The sequence below is a fragment of the Cuculus canorus genome, chromosome 5, assembly GCF_017976375.1.
Source record: "Cuculus canorus isolate bCucCan1 chromosome 5, bCucCan1.pri, whole genome shotgun sequence".
NCBI lineage: Eukaryota > Metazoa > Chordata > Aves > Cuculiformes > Cuculidae > Cuculus > Cuculus canorus.
The window spans coordinates 68,588,241-68,604,614 of NC_071405.1; the positions used below are offsets into that span (position 1 = coordinate 68,588,241).

The window sequence follows — 16,374 nt, forward strand, 5'->3', positions numbered from 1 at the left end:
GCCAGGCATTTGCAGCAGGAAAAGGGGGTTCGGCAGGAATCAAGCCATTCCAGGTTTGTGTTTAATTTATATTTGTATGTGACACTTCTTTTAACTCTCCCAGGGCTCAGGACTTAAAAGATCAAAACATTACGCCATTGCGGGTTTTGAAAGTGAGATAGAACGTGCCTCTGAGATCAGGTTTTTTTATAGCATGTTTTCTTTCAGTTTCTTTCCCAGACATTGTTCATTCCTTGGAGACCATAACATCTTGTGTTCAGCAAGATCTGTGCTAACAAAGTCTCTTCTGTGATCCTCACTGGAGCTTCTTCCCATCTCCAGTGCACGGTCAGGCAGGACTGGAGCCAAAGCTCCAGATCAGCGAGAGTTGTGACCGTTGTGAAGTTTCGTAACATTAAATTCAGACCTTGGAAAGTAACAGAATATGCATGAGAATCCTAGGAACATTTATCTGTGTGCATGGAAGTGGGAAATCTCTTCTGTCCCAGCTCCCGTCTCGCTGCACGCGTTGATGGAGGGGGAGCACTCCTCCTTTGCCAGCTTTGATAAAGGGAGCTCGGCTCCTAAACTCCAAAACGAGTCTCAAAGAGTTGGATTTTGGTATCGCCACTGTGCTGCGGGGCGCTCCGCCGGCTCTGCCTCTGCTGGCAAAGGCCGCAGCAGGGCACTTAATTACATTTCAACAATTAATTTTGTTTTCTAAGGGGGGAAAAAAAAAAGCTATAGAAGACAATTCTTATTTTGTACACGGAGCACTCGTGGCTGTGCTGGGGTTTGCCCGGGGTGCCCGCGATCAGGTGACGCTGCCCGGTCTGGTCCCAGCGCTCGGTGCCCACGGACCGCCGCACGGCAGCGGAGTTTTGGGTGTGCGATCACGTGACGCCGCGGAGATGCTCTTAGGGCGATCACGTGGCTCTGAGCGCGCCCTGGATCACGTGACGCCGCGGCGGGACTATGCGAGAGCGATCACGTGAAGCTTCGGCGGGGGCGCTCGGCCTGTGGGAGCGGTCACGTGACGCTGGGCGGTGGCTGCGCGCGCGCGCGGTCACGTGACGCCGCGGCGGGCAATTCCGAACGGCAGCGATCGCACCGGGCGCTGCGTGTGGGCCCGGCCCGGCCTGCGGGGCGAGGAACGGGGCCTCCGTCGGGGCCCAGCCCGCGGGGTGAGGAACGGGGCCTCCGCCGGGGCCCAGCCTGTGGGTTGAGGAACGGGGCGTCCGCCGGGGCCCAGCCCGCGGGGTGAGGAACGGGACGAGGAACGGGGCCTCCGCGGGGTGAGGAACGGGGCGAGGAGCGGGGCCTCCGCCGGGGCCCAGCCCGCGGGGTGAGGAGCGGGGCGAGGAACGGGGCCTCCGCCGGCGGCCTCAACCGGGGCTTGGCCGCCGCGCGCCGCGTCCGAGGCGGCACGTCGGGGCGGGGTCCGCGGGGAGGCCTTAGCGCCCCGAACGGAGTGGGGGTCGGCGGGCACAGGGGTTCCGCCCGGCGCAGGGCAGGCGTGGGGGGGTCCGGCAGGAGGGGTCGTTGTCCTCAGGGTATCTTGGGCGCAACCGAGCCAGAACACCTGGTACCAGTTTTAAGCAATGCGTCTTCCCACATGACAGCATTAATTTTGCTGTATTGTACACCTAGAGGCTGTCGAGTGCTCTGTTAAGCCTCTTACTGTTCTTTATCAGCCAACACAAGAGTTGTTTTGGGATCTTTTGATGTTTAATACTGTGTTGGAAAATACACGAAGGAGATTTCTTGCAGCACTTGCATACCACAAACTAAGAGATACAGGAGGGGAGAAAACCATCACGTAGGACTTTAGAGGATCTCTTAATGTAGTTTGAAACACTTCGCCTGTGTATCTGGTTTGAGTGGTGTACATTGTGTCAGAGTTCTTTGCTTTTCCCGCAGTTGCGCTGTGCGTGGTACCTGCTACAATGGCCATGCAGATGCAGTTTGAAGCAAATGCAGATACGTCAGTGGAGGAGGAGAGCCTTGGGCCACAGCTCATTTCCAGGCTGGAGGTGGGTAGGGGATCAGCTGTGGGGTATGTTTTCAAGTAAGCTGCTGGCCTATTTGCTTGAACACAAGTTGAATCTGAAAGTTCTGTTGTTGATGTCTTATTTGGGTTGAAAACCCAAAACAAAGCCCCAGCATGTTAACAGGTAGGATTTATATTATGTTGCTTTACCACGTCCCTTTCCTAAAGTGTATTGGTCACCTTCAGTGTCTTTAAACCAAACAGAGAATGTGATATTGTCTGCATGTTCTGTGCAGAACTGTTTTGCTGTTCAGGTGGGGAGGCCCTGGCCCAGGGTGCCCAGAGCAGTGGTGGCTGCCCCATCCCTGGAGGGGTTCCAGGCCAGGTTGGATGGGGCTTGGAGCCCCTGATCCAGTGGGAGGTGTCCCTGCCCATGGCAGGGGGTGGGACTGGATGGGCTTGGAGGTCCCTTCCAACCCAAACCATTCTGCAATTATGGCAAAAAGACGTTCTAGTTGTGCCTCTTTTTGTGTGAGTGAAGAGAGTGTAACAGTCACTGTGCTGGCTTGTCACAACAGAGTCCGTTCGCCATCCAACGAGGGCCATTGAAAGTACTCTGTGAAAGCTATGCTAAGGTCTTTGTGTCTGAGTGTGTCCTTTTTCTCTTCCTCTCCCCTTTCAGCAATGTGGCATAAATGCAAACGATGTGAAGAAATTAGAAGAAGCTGGATTTCACACGGTTGAGGCTGTTGCTTATGCCCCCAAGAAGGAGCTGCTCAATATTAAAGGCATCAGTGAGGCCAAAGCTGACAAAATCTTGGTGAGGACATTATGGAAACCCTTTAACCCAAAATATTTAAGGAGTTTTAGTTCTACTGGCTCAAAGTGTTCTTTGAAAGGTCTCCATTAATGGTACACTGAGAAGGACAGGAGAGGTGAGTAGAGGTGTGAAGAGAAGAGACACCAACCACTAGGACAAGAAGCAGAGAGGGAGGAACTGTTGGAAAGGTCAGTAGAAACCATGGAAGTGAAAGCATGGAGAATAAACTCGAGGCAACTGTTGCTTCTAGATCGGTATTTCTTGTGATCAGAAGGCTTGTGGTAGGCCTGGAGCAAGGGAAGTACTTTGTGAGACAGGTTGTGATGAAGTTATGGAGCCGTTTGTCCCTTATTCCCTGATGTCTTTCACTTTTCCTGAGCATCTGCTCTTGGCTGTTGTCTGGGCAGAGGATACTGTGTTCCCAACACCTGGACTGACCCCGTGCTGCTCTCCTGATACATTCTTGTGAAGCGTACTGTGTGCCTCGGGCAGGAATTAACCCTGAGACCTGGGCTTTGCTCCTGGGACTGAGGCTGAAGCCTGAGCTGTGACCTCACAGCATCTCCTGGGTCCGAGTGCAGTGTTTCTGCCAAACGAGCTTTCATTTATCACAATCTGACCTAGCACAGTGTTTAATACTTTCCTTACTCTCTGTATTTAGTCATTCTTGGTAAGACAGCATCCCTGATGGGCCATTTGCCGCCCCCGAGTGTTTCACCCTTCACAGGGACCAAACTGAACCAAAAGGGGTGGGGAAAGATTTCCATGAAATACACAAACTGGGGGGGTTGAAGCTTTTTCTCTGAGCAGAAATGATTTCTGTTCAGGGATCCCAACTAAAAATGGTCTATAAACTAAAACGTGTGCACCAAATTAGATAGGGGCTTCGCTCTTTCACAAAACAGAAGATTACGGTACTAACTGCTAATGGGGCTAAACAGGTGGGGTGAACACTCCTTGCAGCACTGAGCTTGGTTCTCTTTTAGGCAGAAGCAGCTAAACTGGTTCCCATGGGTTTCACCACTGCGACGGAATTCCATCAGCGAAGGTCAGAGATCATCCAGATCACCACTGGGTCCAAAGAACTCGATAAACTTCTCCAAGGTAATCATTTCATTTCTCTCTATTGATTAGCCTTTGTTATCTGCTTTTTTTTCTATGAGCGTGATCCTTGCACACGAGTTCTGGTTGAAGGCGGATCTCCTCGAGCCCTGCCCTCTTTTCTCCCAATGGATTTTCTTTGAAAAGCTGCAGAAATAGTTTTAAAACCTTTTGGTCCTGATGCGACACCCAGAGCTGTTTGTTTAGATGGTTCTGATTTATTCCAGTCTGTGATCTGTGTCAAGAAAACAAGACCAAGTGTTGTCTTCTCCCCATTCCTGCTTGTGACCAAAAAATCAAACCAAGTCATTGCAGCTTTTTGTGTTCTTCAAAAATGCACTTACCAAAACTTATCTGCCACGTGAACAAACCACAGTGTGAAAACCAGGTTTTCCAATTAGAGTTTTCTTGAAATGATATGTTTAACTGAGCCCCTGTGAATATAATACTTCGTACGTGTGGTCTTTGTTTGAAGTATGTGACCTCTTTTAATTATTTTCCTATTTTCCCTTCAGGAGGAATAGAAACAGGGTCCATAACAGAGTTATTTGGGGAGTTCCGCACTGGAAAAACACAGCTGTGTCACACCCTGGCCGTAACCTGTCAAGTGAGTAGCCCACTTGATTAAATCAAGTGCTCGGACAGCACGGCTTTTGGGTCTTTGCTTATTTCTGTGCTCTCACACATGCCTGAGCATTTAATTTGTTCACAGAGTCCCCAAAACATTTCAATTGTTGGGTCCAACCCATTCCTTTGACTGGCTGCATCTTTTTCTTTTCACTTTTCCCAGATAAAAGTGACTTCATCACAACAGCTCAGTGTGTTATTTGTGGGATGGTATGAGTTGAGGGCATGAGGCAATAACTGGATTATTTGTTGATATTTTATTTCACGTTTGTGCATTTGCTTTTCCTTTAGCTTCCCATTGACCGAGGAGGCGGTGAAGGGAAAGCTATGTACATCGACACAGAAGGGACCTTCCGCCCAGAGCGCCTTCTTGCTGTGGCTGAAAGGTCTGTGTGCTCGACAATGAAGGGAATGCTTTTACTCATGGTCAGCTTAGTTAATTCGGATCACTCTGTGAACCAGACAGTCTCCTTAAACTCATGGGGCTGTTGCAGTAAGAACTGTCCCTAAACAGTTTCTGGTTTTATCCAAGTATGACAGTAGCAAAGGTCTTTGTCTCCTGGAATGTGATGGCTTCGCTTCTTCCTAATGTCTCTTCCCAGCTCAGATTTACTCTTTGTGAAATACAGGCAAAGATTTTCCTTCAAATCATAGAACTTTTTGGTTAGAAAAGACTTTTGAGATCATAGAGTCCAACCGTCCCTGTCCACTACTGAATCAGATCCCTGAGCACCTCATCTACCCACCTTTTAAACCCCACCAGGGATGGAGACTCCACCACCGCCCTGGGCAGCCTCTGCCAGGACCTAGGCTTATCTCTAAGGCTCTCCCAGGTTTACGGTTGGACTCAATGATCTCAAAGGTCTTTTCCAACCTCAGTGACTCTGTGATTCTGTGAATGTGAATTTTTATTGTGGTCGTAGGTAACCCTCCCAGATAACTCCCGTCAATGAATTTGTCACTTTAAGGTGTGTGTTGTTCACTGCTTTTCCCAGATACGGCCTATCGGGCAGCGATGTCCTGGATAATGTGGCCTACGCTCGAGGTTTTAACACGGATCATCAGACCCAGCTCCTGTACCAGGCATCTGCCATGATGGCTGAGTCACGGTAACGACACTGACTAAGACGGAGTCATTTTTGTGGCAAAACCTATCGATATTGTAAAGCTACCTGTAGGCCATGAGCAAGAGAAGCACAGACCGCATAACTGTGAAATCATTTGGGTTGGAAGGGACCTTAAAGATCATCTAGTTCCAACTCCCCTGCTATGGGCAGGGACATCCCACTGGATCAGGCTGCCCAAGGCCCATCCAACCTGGCCTTGAACACCTCCAGGGATGGGGCAGCCACAACCTCCCTGGGCAAACAAATTGTCAGTAACTGTTTACTTCCAAAGCTAACTTTTTGGCAGAGTCCTCGCTTTCTTCAGCGCTTTGCTCCATCAGCTCCGATTTTGTTATTTTCGACCTGGATGATGTTTTGGCCCATCCAGACGAGAAGCTTCGTCTGCCAGCAGCCAGCCGGGAGTTAATCCCTCTTGCTGGTGAAATGGTACCTGACAGTGACCGACTTGAACTGCAATGACTGATGCTACCTTGTGAAGAACAGGTGCCAGTCTGAGCAAGAGTTTTAAAGATCGGTTTATAATTGCGTTCAGAAATAAGGAGTGTTGATCTAGAGCGCATTGAGCACCAAAGAGACCTGTGCAGGCAGCTTTAATTTGAAACTAAGATGTGTGGACCTGTTTAGAGGGAAGGAGGTGGTGGCTTGGGGTTTACAGGAACCTGTCCACAGAATATCTGTGGTATCAGAATGTTAAATTCTGAGCTAGTTTATAAGATATGACAAATCTAAGCTTTTAACCATGCAGCAACTTCCTTCGGGTGTACTGGGTTTTATTGTATAGTTTGTAATCTGAATGTTACAGATCAAGACCCTTCCAGTACTGAAGGGGGATCCAGGGAAGCTGTTGATCAGGGAGTGCAGGGGCAGGACAAGGGGAACGGTTTTGAGCGGAGAGCCTTGTGCTTCCCTTCTCCAGGTACGCGCTGCTGATCGTGGACAGTGCCACAGCCCTTTACCGCACAGATTACTCGGGAAGAGGCGAGCTGTCAGCAAGGCAGATGCATCTGGCCAGATTCCTGCGCATGCTGCTCCGACTCGCTGATGAGGTAAACTGGGAAGCCTTGTTCTCTAAAGGTCTGGCAAGTGGATTCTTTTCTCCTGTAAAGCTTAGCCGTTTTGTACAGGTGGCTTTCTCTCTGTTCCGTGTCTGCTTCCATTTGGTTTTGAGAGGCAGGACAGAGTGGTTACAGACAGCAGAGGGGGCAGTGGGAGAGCGTGTGTTCATTCACCCCTCCCTTTGTTCATATTGAGGAGAATAAACACATTTTTATTTGTTTACTTTTCTCCTTGCAGTTCGGTGTGGCCGTTGTGATCACCAACCAAGTGGTAGCACAAGTAGATGGAGCAGCCATGTTTGCTGCAGATCCCAAAAAACCTATTGGAGGAAACATCATAGCACACGCTTCCACCACGAGGTGAGATAACAGCTCAGCACCTTCCCTGGGCCACTGAGGTTTGGGGGGCCTGGCTGAGGACCATTCAGCTCTGGGTTTCACTGCAGTCAGTCACCAGTGAGTCCGGGCTGCTTCTCAACCAGCAAACGCCACTCCGAGCACTTGTTAATCTGCAGTAAATCATAGAATCGTGGAATCATTAAAGGTGGAAAAGACCTCTCAGCTCGTCCAGTCCAACCAGCAGCCCAGCCCCACTGTGCTGACTAAACCATGTCCCAAAGTACTGCCTCTACACAGTTTTTGATCCCCTCCAGGGGCTGAGACTCCACCACTGCCCTGGGCAGCCTCTGCCAGGGCTTCACCGTCCTCTCTGTGAAGGAATTGTTCCTAATATCCAATCTAAACCTCCCCTGGCACAACTTGAGACCATTCCCTCTCGTCCTATCCCTTGTCACTCAGGAGAGCCCAGCACCCACCTCACCACAACCTCCTTTCCAGGAGCTGCAGAGAGCGATGAGGTCTCTCCTCAGCCTCTTTTTCTCCAGACTAAACAGCCCCAGGTCCCTCAGCTGCTTCCAGAATCTTTGTTTTCCAGCCCCTTCCCCAGCTCCGTTCCCTTCCCTGGATGCCCTCCAGCCCCTCACTATACTTGTAGTGAGGGGCCAAAATTGAGCCCAGGATTTGAGGTGCTCCTGGCGACAGATTTTCAGAAGTTCAACACATGTTGGGGAGTGCTTCCAGCTCCGCGCTGTGCTGGTCTCTAGCATAATGTTTTAATGATTGTAATAGTGGTGTCCTGAAAGCAGGCTGTCCATCCTCACCTGTGGTGTTTCCTTCTCCCCTTCAGACTCTACCTGCGGAAAGGCCGAGGTGAAACCCGGATCTGCAAGATTTATGACTCTCCTTGCCTTCCCGAGGCTGAAGCGATGTTTGCTATTAACGCTGATGGAGTAGGAGATGCTAAAGACTGAAGGCTCCATTTCATTTCCCGTCTAACCCAGGACTCGGTGTCCGTCAAAGGCTCCTTTCCTCATGGCACCTTCTGGATGCTTCCGCAGCACAGCTGCTCTTCAGATGCTGGGCGAGGACTCTGCTGTGTTTCAGCATGTACGTCCCTTGCATGAATATGCTGAGAGGTGTCACGAGGTGCTGCTTGGAAGAGATTGACCCTCTTGGGCTTCATTCACACATTAGGTTAATGAGTTTTCTTGGGAATGCTTTCCGAGCACCATAGCCTTGATGTTGTCCTCACAGATGTGAGGACTCTCACGTCTGGCTGGATTCTACTCGTGGACACAGCGCGGTCGTCTAAGAGCACACTGTGATAGTTCCCGACGTTGTAAATTTGAGGTGGGTTTATCCAAAAAGAAAAGCAGTGACTTAAATACTGCCTGGATGTCTTTAATTATAAAACAAAGCAGAATGGCATTCCTCGATAAGAGTTTGAAGGCGTTGCTGGGATTGGTGATGAGGACAATCCTTGTTCTTTATGTTAATCTTGGTTTGATGCTGCAACGCTCTGAGGTTTGGGGACTGTTAATTTGCATTTCAGTGACTTCTTTTGTATTTTGTTTTTTTCTGATGGAAATCTGCTTTTAATAAAAAGGACCATGAAAATACGGGCGACGTCACGGGTTTCTTGGAGCGTGAATCTTCAATGAATCTCAGTCTGGATTGATCATCTCTGTGATGTGCAATGCGTGACGGAACCGTTCCCAGTGCCCTCTTGGTCTCTTTTACAAGGGTTTGAGGTTAAAAACGGTTCTTTTCTATTATGCAGTATTTTTATAGGAGCTGCGCCGTTGTGAACTGCTCTAAACTTGATTAAAAAACAATATCGCAGTGGTGGTTGGCAGCTGATCATGTTTTCCTTGTTCTGTTCCTCTGGCCCAGTTTTTCTGGGACAAACAAATGAGGAAGATGCGCGGGGGCTCCAGTTGGCTCTTGCAGGTGCTGCAGTCGTTCGGGTACAGAAACATTCGTGTGCATCGAGTACTGAAGCCGAGGAGCTGGTGCGTTCTCTGCTCTCCTCTTCAGAGGGCAATGCCTTTGCTCCTTAACTCTGCATACCCGCAGGGCGGCTGCTCTTCCTCGTCCACAGATGAGCACAAGAGCCCGTTGCTGTCACCACTGCCTGCAGCTGATTTTCAGCAATCAAAGCTCACGTGAAAATGTCAAGTAATTGGGGGGTTTTTGTCTTCTTTCTCTTAAACGCAGAACCTGTTTTGAAAGGTCTTTCTCCAGTTCTCTCGGGGTGTCGCAGGAGCAGCACACAGGTCCGTGTGTCCCTTGGGGCTTCTGTTATGGGAAGGAATCTTTGTTAAAGGTCATGACCCAGCCCAAAACAGTTGGCTTGGTGGGGGTTCGATGTGCCCAGTGCCTCAGTTTCCCCACTGAGCCCTGAGGCTGCAGCATCAGCCTCTCACCGACACCTCCATCGCCTTTGCCAACTCACGGTGCTCCAACTGGGGAGGAGACAAATGGCCAAAGGACCTGAAAAGACATTTGAGCAGCTTCCAGGACTGAAAGGGGCTCCAGGAAAGCTGGGAGGGGCTCTGGATCAGGGAGGGCAGGGACAGGATGAGAGGAATGGTTTTCAGCTGAAAGAGGGGAGACAGATTGAGGTGAGATCTTAGGCAGAAATGTTTTGCTGTGAGGGTGGCTGGATTTACCAGCAGGAAGGTAAAGCCTCCGTATCACTCGACTCTCACCCTTGTCTTGACCAGGAATCCAAGATTTTTTGGGTCACGGTGAAACAAAGGCTCTGGGAGGAAAAAAAAAAATCTGATTTTAGGGAGAGATGGAAGCTCAGTCCTGAACGCCCCCAAGGGAAGCGACAGCGGGAGCTGCGTCTCTGCCGGCTTCCCGGGAGAGCCCTCATTGGGTCCCACTCACGCCCTTCGCCACCCTCTTCTCCAGACTGGCTGAGAAGCCCCTCCACAAAACGCACCGTTTAATCTGCAGTGAGTTGGAGAGTTGAGGCCCTCCGAAAGCACCGAGGAGGCGGTGAGGGGCCGAGAGCGAGCGCTGCCGCAGCACAGCCTGGGGGGGAAAGGCTGGAGCACCCCAGGCTCAGGGAGCCGGTGGGAGGGGACATCCCAAAAAGTGGTTAAAGCCAATTCTCTTTCTAGTTCCCCTCCAAAGAATTGCAGTTCAAGGAAGCCGCCAGGTGCTCCCAGGAGGCTGCGCAGCCCCAGATCCCGCGTGGGGCTCCTGTAGGCTCCGACCCGGTGAACCCAGACACCAAACCTCCCCCGGAGCAGCTCAGAGCCAGCGCCGGACACGGGGGAACAAGAGGGAGCACAGATTTATTCTTCCAATGTGTTTTTCATTTAAATAAGAACCCCTCTGCTCCCATCTCACACTATGGGTTTTTTAGGCACTTAATTCACCTGTGTTTGCTTTCCTGCCCAGGGTTCATAGGTGGCCAATGGCCCAAGGGGCTTGGATTGGGGGTTGGGGTTTTTTTTCCCTTCTTTGATTGATTTCCCAACCATCTCCTACCTGCATTTTTCTACTTATCTTATCCTGGATCCAGAGCTCACTGCAATGGGAATCGGCACAGTCGGACCTCAGCCAGTGTTGACCTCAGCTTCTTGTTCCTCTGCAGCTCCTGTGGGCTGTGTTTTCGCGTTTCTGTGTGGAGATTGATGAAAAAAACCCGGATTATGAGAACACCGCGGCATCAGCGGCAGCCAAGGCACCGCGGGGGGACGACGAGGGACCAGGGTTTGCTGCTGCAAAAGTAACAGCACCAGAACCCCTTCAGCACCTCCTTTTCTTGGGGACCACACTAAAAAAAACCCCATAATTGTAAGCCCTTAAACCCTGAAGGAAGCTGTGGCGGCGCCGAGGGATCCATCCCAGCTGCGGGCACCGCAGAGCCAACAGGGGAAGCAGCTGAATGGCAGTGACAGTCAGCGGGTGTTAAAGCAGAGGGATAAAGCCTTGGTAGGAAGCTGAGAGCAGCTTTGGTTTCTCCTTCAGGACAACCCTTGAGGAGCAAAAAAAGTGGGAATAAAAAGCAACAGAGTCTGTAAGTGACCAACAGATTCGAGGAGCCCCGCAGAGAGGAAAAGCTGAGCTAACAGGGGTGGGGAATGCCTGGGAGGGAACAGAGCCACCCAAAAGCGCTGCCAAGCACCGGCAGAGGCCGCGCAGGGAGGTGTGGGGTTTAAAACAGGGCTTTAAGGCCCTTTCCAACCCCAACCACGCCCTGGTTCTGTGATCTCCTGCCCTCAGGAGCCTGTTCAGAGCCGGGTGGGAGCAACGCGCGGCCGAGGGCAGCGGAGGCTGGAGTGGGCAACGGCTGAGACGGCTTCCCATCTCGCCCGGGTCCCGGCGAATTCATTTTCCTTCCCCCAGGCAAAGGGGATTTACTCCTTTGCTGTGACCAACTCACCTTTAGAGCGAAGCCTTCGCAGCGCCAGGCAGCTCACGAAGTAAGGATCGTCTCGTTTTGAGTTCAAGGAGAAGCCGATGGGAATTGCAGCCTAACCCCACACCATGCACTGCAAAACAAAGCTTCACACGGTGGGAGCCCAAAGACTGCAGCTTCATTTAACCCAGCGTGATTGTCCTGCGCACTCTGGCTCTGAGGAAATCAAGGACGGTTTCACCCTGGGAAGGTTTTCCCCTCGCAGGCGGCGCGGGGCTCCCTCAGCCCGACCGAAGCTCCGCGTGATGGGAGGTTTTGGCCCCGAAAAATTAGATTTGATCGCGGCTACGATGACACTGGACCGTTAAATGTGAAACCCACACACCAGCTCCAGCCTGGAGCGACGCCGCCAGGGGAAGGAGGAGGCTCGATCTGCTCTTCGCTCCATCCCAGCGCCGGCTCGGGATGCTCTGCCACCCCCTCATTGGCACACACATGCCTGAGATTGGGGTTTGCGCTGCTGTTCCCTTGGGATCTGCCAGAGGACTGCCCGTTCCCAGCCTCAGGCTCTCGTGCAACCCCCAGAAACCCCAGCTTTCCCAGGAAAGTGAGGCCAGTACAATGTCCCTCCTGGAATGACAGACTCACAGCTGCAGCATCCGACACCACGGGCTTTGCTCGGCACAGGCAAACACGCATCTTCATTCTCCATCCATCCCCGAACACTCTGGGGCTGTGGTTTCAGCTTCCCGGCTCCTCTGGGAACACGAGCACATCCTAACGGGTTTTTTCCCTCCATAGTTTCCCTCCGGCTGAACTGCGTGTGATCTGCGGGGCTCACCTGCCGCGGGGCTCGGATGGCGACAGCATCCGCCGGGAATCCCTGCTGGCATCAAACCTGGGGAAGTGCCTCCCCACCTCCCTTTAATTCAGCAGCACAACGCGACAGCCGCGTCGTTCCGCCCGGGCTCGCACGCTCTGCTCTCGCTTTTTCCATTCCCACCAACACCAACATCCCTTTCTTTAGGAGAAACCCAGTTTTTCCCTTTGGGAGCATCACCACGACCCAACTTCACCCCACCGTATGCCCCAGAGGGGGACGAGGAGGAAAATGCTGATAAAAATAACCCCGTGGGTCACTCCCCGGACACTTGGATCAAGCTATTTGGCAGGAGACTGCCGGGAGAAAAGGGGACCGGGAGATTTCCGCCTGCCCGGCAGCACAGTGAACCCAAAACGCAGCCGCGCATCCCCCCGGTGGTACCCGCAGCCTCACCTCCGGCACCCCGGGCAGGCGATGCTCAGGACCACGGGCTGCCCAGGAGCGGCCGACATCCAGCGCCAGGCGCAAAAACACTCCTGGAGCACAAATTCCATGGAAAAGCCGCAGCTCTGGAAAACCGCAAGTGCTGAGGGGCCCTCGGCAGCCCCGGGTGGGGAAACGGAGAAGAGTGGTGAGAGCTGGATGGGGAGATGGGACGTGGAGCCTCCTCCGCTCCGTCGCCCTGCGTTAGGGAGGCAGCGCTATTTTGGGGGATAAATGGGTCGTTATACAAATCCCCCCTCTCTGCTGAGCCGCAGCTGCTCTTTGCCGCTCCGCAGCCCCGCAGCGCAGCTCGCAGCCGGGCAGCGAGCCCAGCACCCCCTGTTCCAAGCCCCCTCCCTCCTTCCTCGCTCCCCCTTCCCGCGTGCGCCCCGTCGGGGTGAGCTCAGCGCCCGTCCCCCCGCGGAGCGGCGGGTGCCGAAGAGGCTCAGCCCCCTCGGAGGCGCCTATAAAGCATCTCCGAGCGGCAGCTCCGGGCAGAGGGGCCATGGCCACGGCCACGAGCGCGGGGAGCCCCGACGGGGCGGCCGCGGGGCCGGCGCTGCTGCTGGCGCTCGGGGCCCTCGTGCTGCTCGCCGTGACCCGGCGCCGCGGCGGGACAAAGCGCGGGGGCCGGCGGAGCCCCCCGGGGCCCTTCGCTTGGCCGCTGGTGGGCAACGCGCTGCAGCTGGGCCGCCTGCCCCACCTGGCTTTCGGGCGGATGGCGCGGCGCTACGGTGCCGTCTTCCAGCTGCGGTTGGGCCACCAGCGCGTGGTGGTGCTCAACGGCGAGGCCGTCATCCGGCGGGCGCTGGTGGGCTTGGGAGCCCGTTTCGCCGGGCGCCCCGATTTCCCATCCTTCGAGCTGGTGTCCGGAGGGCGCAGCGTGGCTTTCGGGTCCTGCTCGCCCCGGTGGAGGGCGCGCCGGCGCCTGGCCCACGCCGCCCTGCGCGCCCGCTCCACGGCGGCCGAGGTGGAGCGGCACGTGGCGGCCGAGGCGGGGGACCTCGTCCGGCTCTTCCTGCGCCACAGCCAGGACGGAGCCTACTTCGAGCCCTCGCGGCTGTTGGTGGTGGCCAGCGCCAACGTCATCTGCGCCCTCTGCTTCGGCCGCCGCTACAGCCACGCCGACAGCGAGTTCGCGGCTCTGCTGGGGCGCAACGACCGCTTCGGGCAGACGGTGGGCGCGGGCAGCGTGGTGGACGTGCTGCCCTGGCTCCTGCGCTTCCCCAACCCGGTGCGCAGTGTATTCCGCGACTTCCAGGCCCTCAACCGGGAGCTGCACGGCTTCGTGTGTGCCAAGGTAGCGCAGCACCGACAGACCTTCGACCCACGCATCCTCCGTGACGTCAGTGATGCCATGATTGCCGCCGTGGAGCGCAGTGACAGAGTCCCTGAGGGGCTGGGACCTGAGGATGTGGATGGTGCCATGACCGACATCTTCGGCGCTGGGCAGGACACCACATCCACGGCACTTTCGTGGGTCCTCCTGCTGCTGCTGAAGCACCCGCAGCTCCAGCGGGACATCCAGGCAGAGCTGGACCGGGTGGTGGGACGTTCTCGGTTGCCTACGGCCGAGGACCGGCCATGTCTGCCCCTCCTGGATGCCTTCATCTACGAGACACTGCGCTACAGCAGCTTCGTGCCCATCACCATCCCACACGCTACCACAGATGACGTGGAGCTCGAGGGCTTCCACATCCCCAAGGGCACCGTGGTTTTCATCAACCAGTGGTCGGTCAACCACGACTGCAGCAAGTGGCCCGACCCCCAACGCTTCGACCCCAGGCGCTTCTTGGACGCGCAGCAGCGCCTGGACCGCGACCGGGCCGGCAGCGTCATGATCTTCTCAACTGGGCAGCGGCGCTGCATCGGAGACCAGCTCGCCAAGCTCCAGCTCTTCCTCTTCACCGCCATCCTTCTCCACCAGTGCTCCTTTCTCACCAACCCAGCGGAGAACCTTACCATGGACTGCATCCACGGGCTGGCGCTGAAGCCGCGGCCCTTCGCCATCACCGTGCGGCAGAGGCAGCCGGCGCTCATCCAGCCCTGACGCTGCCGGCAGTGGTGCTGGGGCCACCCATGCCGTACCCTTGGCTTGGAGCTCCCTGGGCCGAGGGGTGTGAGATGGATCCCGCTTTGCCCACAGGGGGATCTTGCCACGGCGCGTTCCCGCAGCAATAAAAGCCTTTGACACAGGACCCGGCTCCACTCCTTTCCCCTGGGGGTGGCCGGAAGCATTGTCCACACCCCACCCCCCATCCTGCATCCCCTCAGCTCTCACCCCACAAGGGGGAAAAACTCACCTCCCTGCCAGGACCAGACCCCCCCCCTTCACCCCACGGCGCACCAAGGAGTATTTACCTCCATCTATAACGGCAGAAGGCTGGAGGAGGATATTTGGGGGAGGAACGCACGTCCCAGCGTCAAAGGAGCCAAGGGTGGCTGGGGGGGATCCCGATGGTGGAGCTTAGAAGAGCCCAAGGACCCTTCGCCAGGGTGTGGGAAGGTGGTCCCACTGCTCCGAAGCCATGAGCAAGTCTCCCTGCTCTGGTCTGGGTGCAGAAGGTTTGGGGAGGTTCTGGTGGGGGATTTCTCACCCTGCATCCCCCCAGACTCCAGTGGAGGCTCGTGGCGTGGGGTGGAGGGACACCTCCCGGGGGGTGGAGCGACTGAGAGGACGTGTTCCTCCTCTACAAGCCTCTGCTTGCAGCGGGAAGAGGCTTCGGGCACCCAAAAGCAGGCGCTGACAGGGTGCATGGAGTCTCTGCTGGAATGGGGCATGGCCCATCTCCAAAATCAAGGTTTCCCATTAAAATTCAGCTCCCGAATGGCACAGGCGGCACAACAGGAGGCAAAGGCCCTGGGCTGGACAAGTTGCGCTGCCACTCACTCCCAGGTGTCAGCAGAGCCCCCGGTGCCACCTGCCCAGCATGTGGCATGATTCCACGGCCACTGGCGCATCCCACCCTGCTTCCCGGGCCTCTGTGTCTCCAGGTCCTACCCTTAAAGCTACTCAAGCTGGGGCTCTTGGAGCCCAGAGTGCGAACATCTCGGCGTAGGTGTTTGGTGCAGCTGCTGCGCAGGAGGTCGCAGCGCTGGCATGCAAGCGTACGACCGCAGCTCTTCTATCCCTGGTGGGGGAGGAATCTGCTTCCAGCACTCCCTCGGCTAATTTTGCAATGCTTTGACCACCTCATTTCTCATGTTTAAGGAGCAAGGCTGCCAGGAACTATGATTTCTTTTCAATCTTGAACTGGGATGCTGGAAAATGTGCTGTGTATTCACAGTCCTGTGTCCAAACCCACTCCCGCTCCTCATCCACGACAACAGCCACCTTCGTGTGCAGGCAGGTACAGTGCTGCTCCCACCACAACTCTCAAGCCATCAAAACATGGAATGTTTTTTCCCCACAGGACATGGAATAGTCCCTGTTATTTGGCAAAAGACACACGAGAGACCTGGCTGCAGAGCTGAGCCCTGTACTAAGAAGAGAAGCAATCGCTTCATCGTTCACCTCGCCTTCAAACCAGCTCTCTGCAGGTCTGCAAACACCCAGCACAGGCAGCTGGGCAGACCCGAGCTTCCTCTGATTATTGAAACCCGATCCAAAGGGCCTTGAACTTCTCTGTCCCGGTCAAGCTGACCTCAGGCC

At 54.7% G+C, this 16,374-nt stretch overlaps 2 protein-coding genes across 5 annotated transcripts; both read left to right on the forward strand.

The window, feature by feature from the left end:
- Nucleotides 1–1,025: 1,025 nt before the first annotated feature.
- Nucleotides 1,026–9,990, forward strand: RAD51 (RAD51 recombinase). 4 transcript variants are annotated; one of them, XM_054068821.1, is made up of 10 exons: nucleotides 1,026–1,274; nucleotides 1,900–2,012; nucleotides 2,652–2,789; nucleotides 3,776–3,893; nucleotides 4,406–4,497; nucleotides 4,809–4,903; nucleotides 5,513–5,626; nucleotides 6,561–6,690; nucleotides 6,938–7,059; nucleotides 7,886–9,990. In XM_054068821.1, exons 2-10 carry the CDS (start codon nucleotides 1,926–1,928, stop codon nucleotides 8,007–8,009), a joined length of 1,020 nt encoding a protein of 339 aa, XP_053924796.1. In that variant the 5' UTR covers nucleotides 1,026–1,274; nucleotides 1,900–1,925; the 3' UTR covers nucleotides 8,010–9,990. The 4 variants fall into 4 exon arrangements, with proteins under 4 accessions (XP_053924796.1, XP_053924795.1, XP_053924797.1 ...); XM_054068820.1 differs by having other exon boundaries at nucleotides 1,026–1,239; XM_054068822.1 differs by having other exon boundaries at nucleotides 1,032–1,163.
- A 3,104-nt stretch (nucleotides 9,991–13,094) lies between these two features.
- On the forward strand, nucleotides 13,095–14,935 carry LOC128852312 (cytochrome P450 1B1-like). The gene has a single exon (XM_054068173.1). It carries the CDS (start codon nucleotides 13,228–13,230, stop codon nucleotides 14,770–14,772), a length of 1,545 nt encoding a protein of 514 aa, XP_053924148.1. The 5' UTR covers nucleotides 13,095–13,227; the 3' UTR covers nucleotides 14,773–14,935.
- Nucleotides 14,936–16,374: the final 1,439 nt, after the last annotated feature.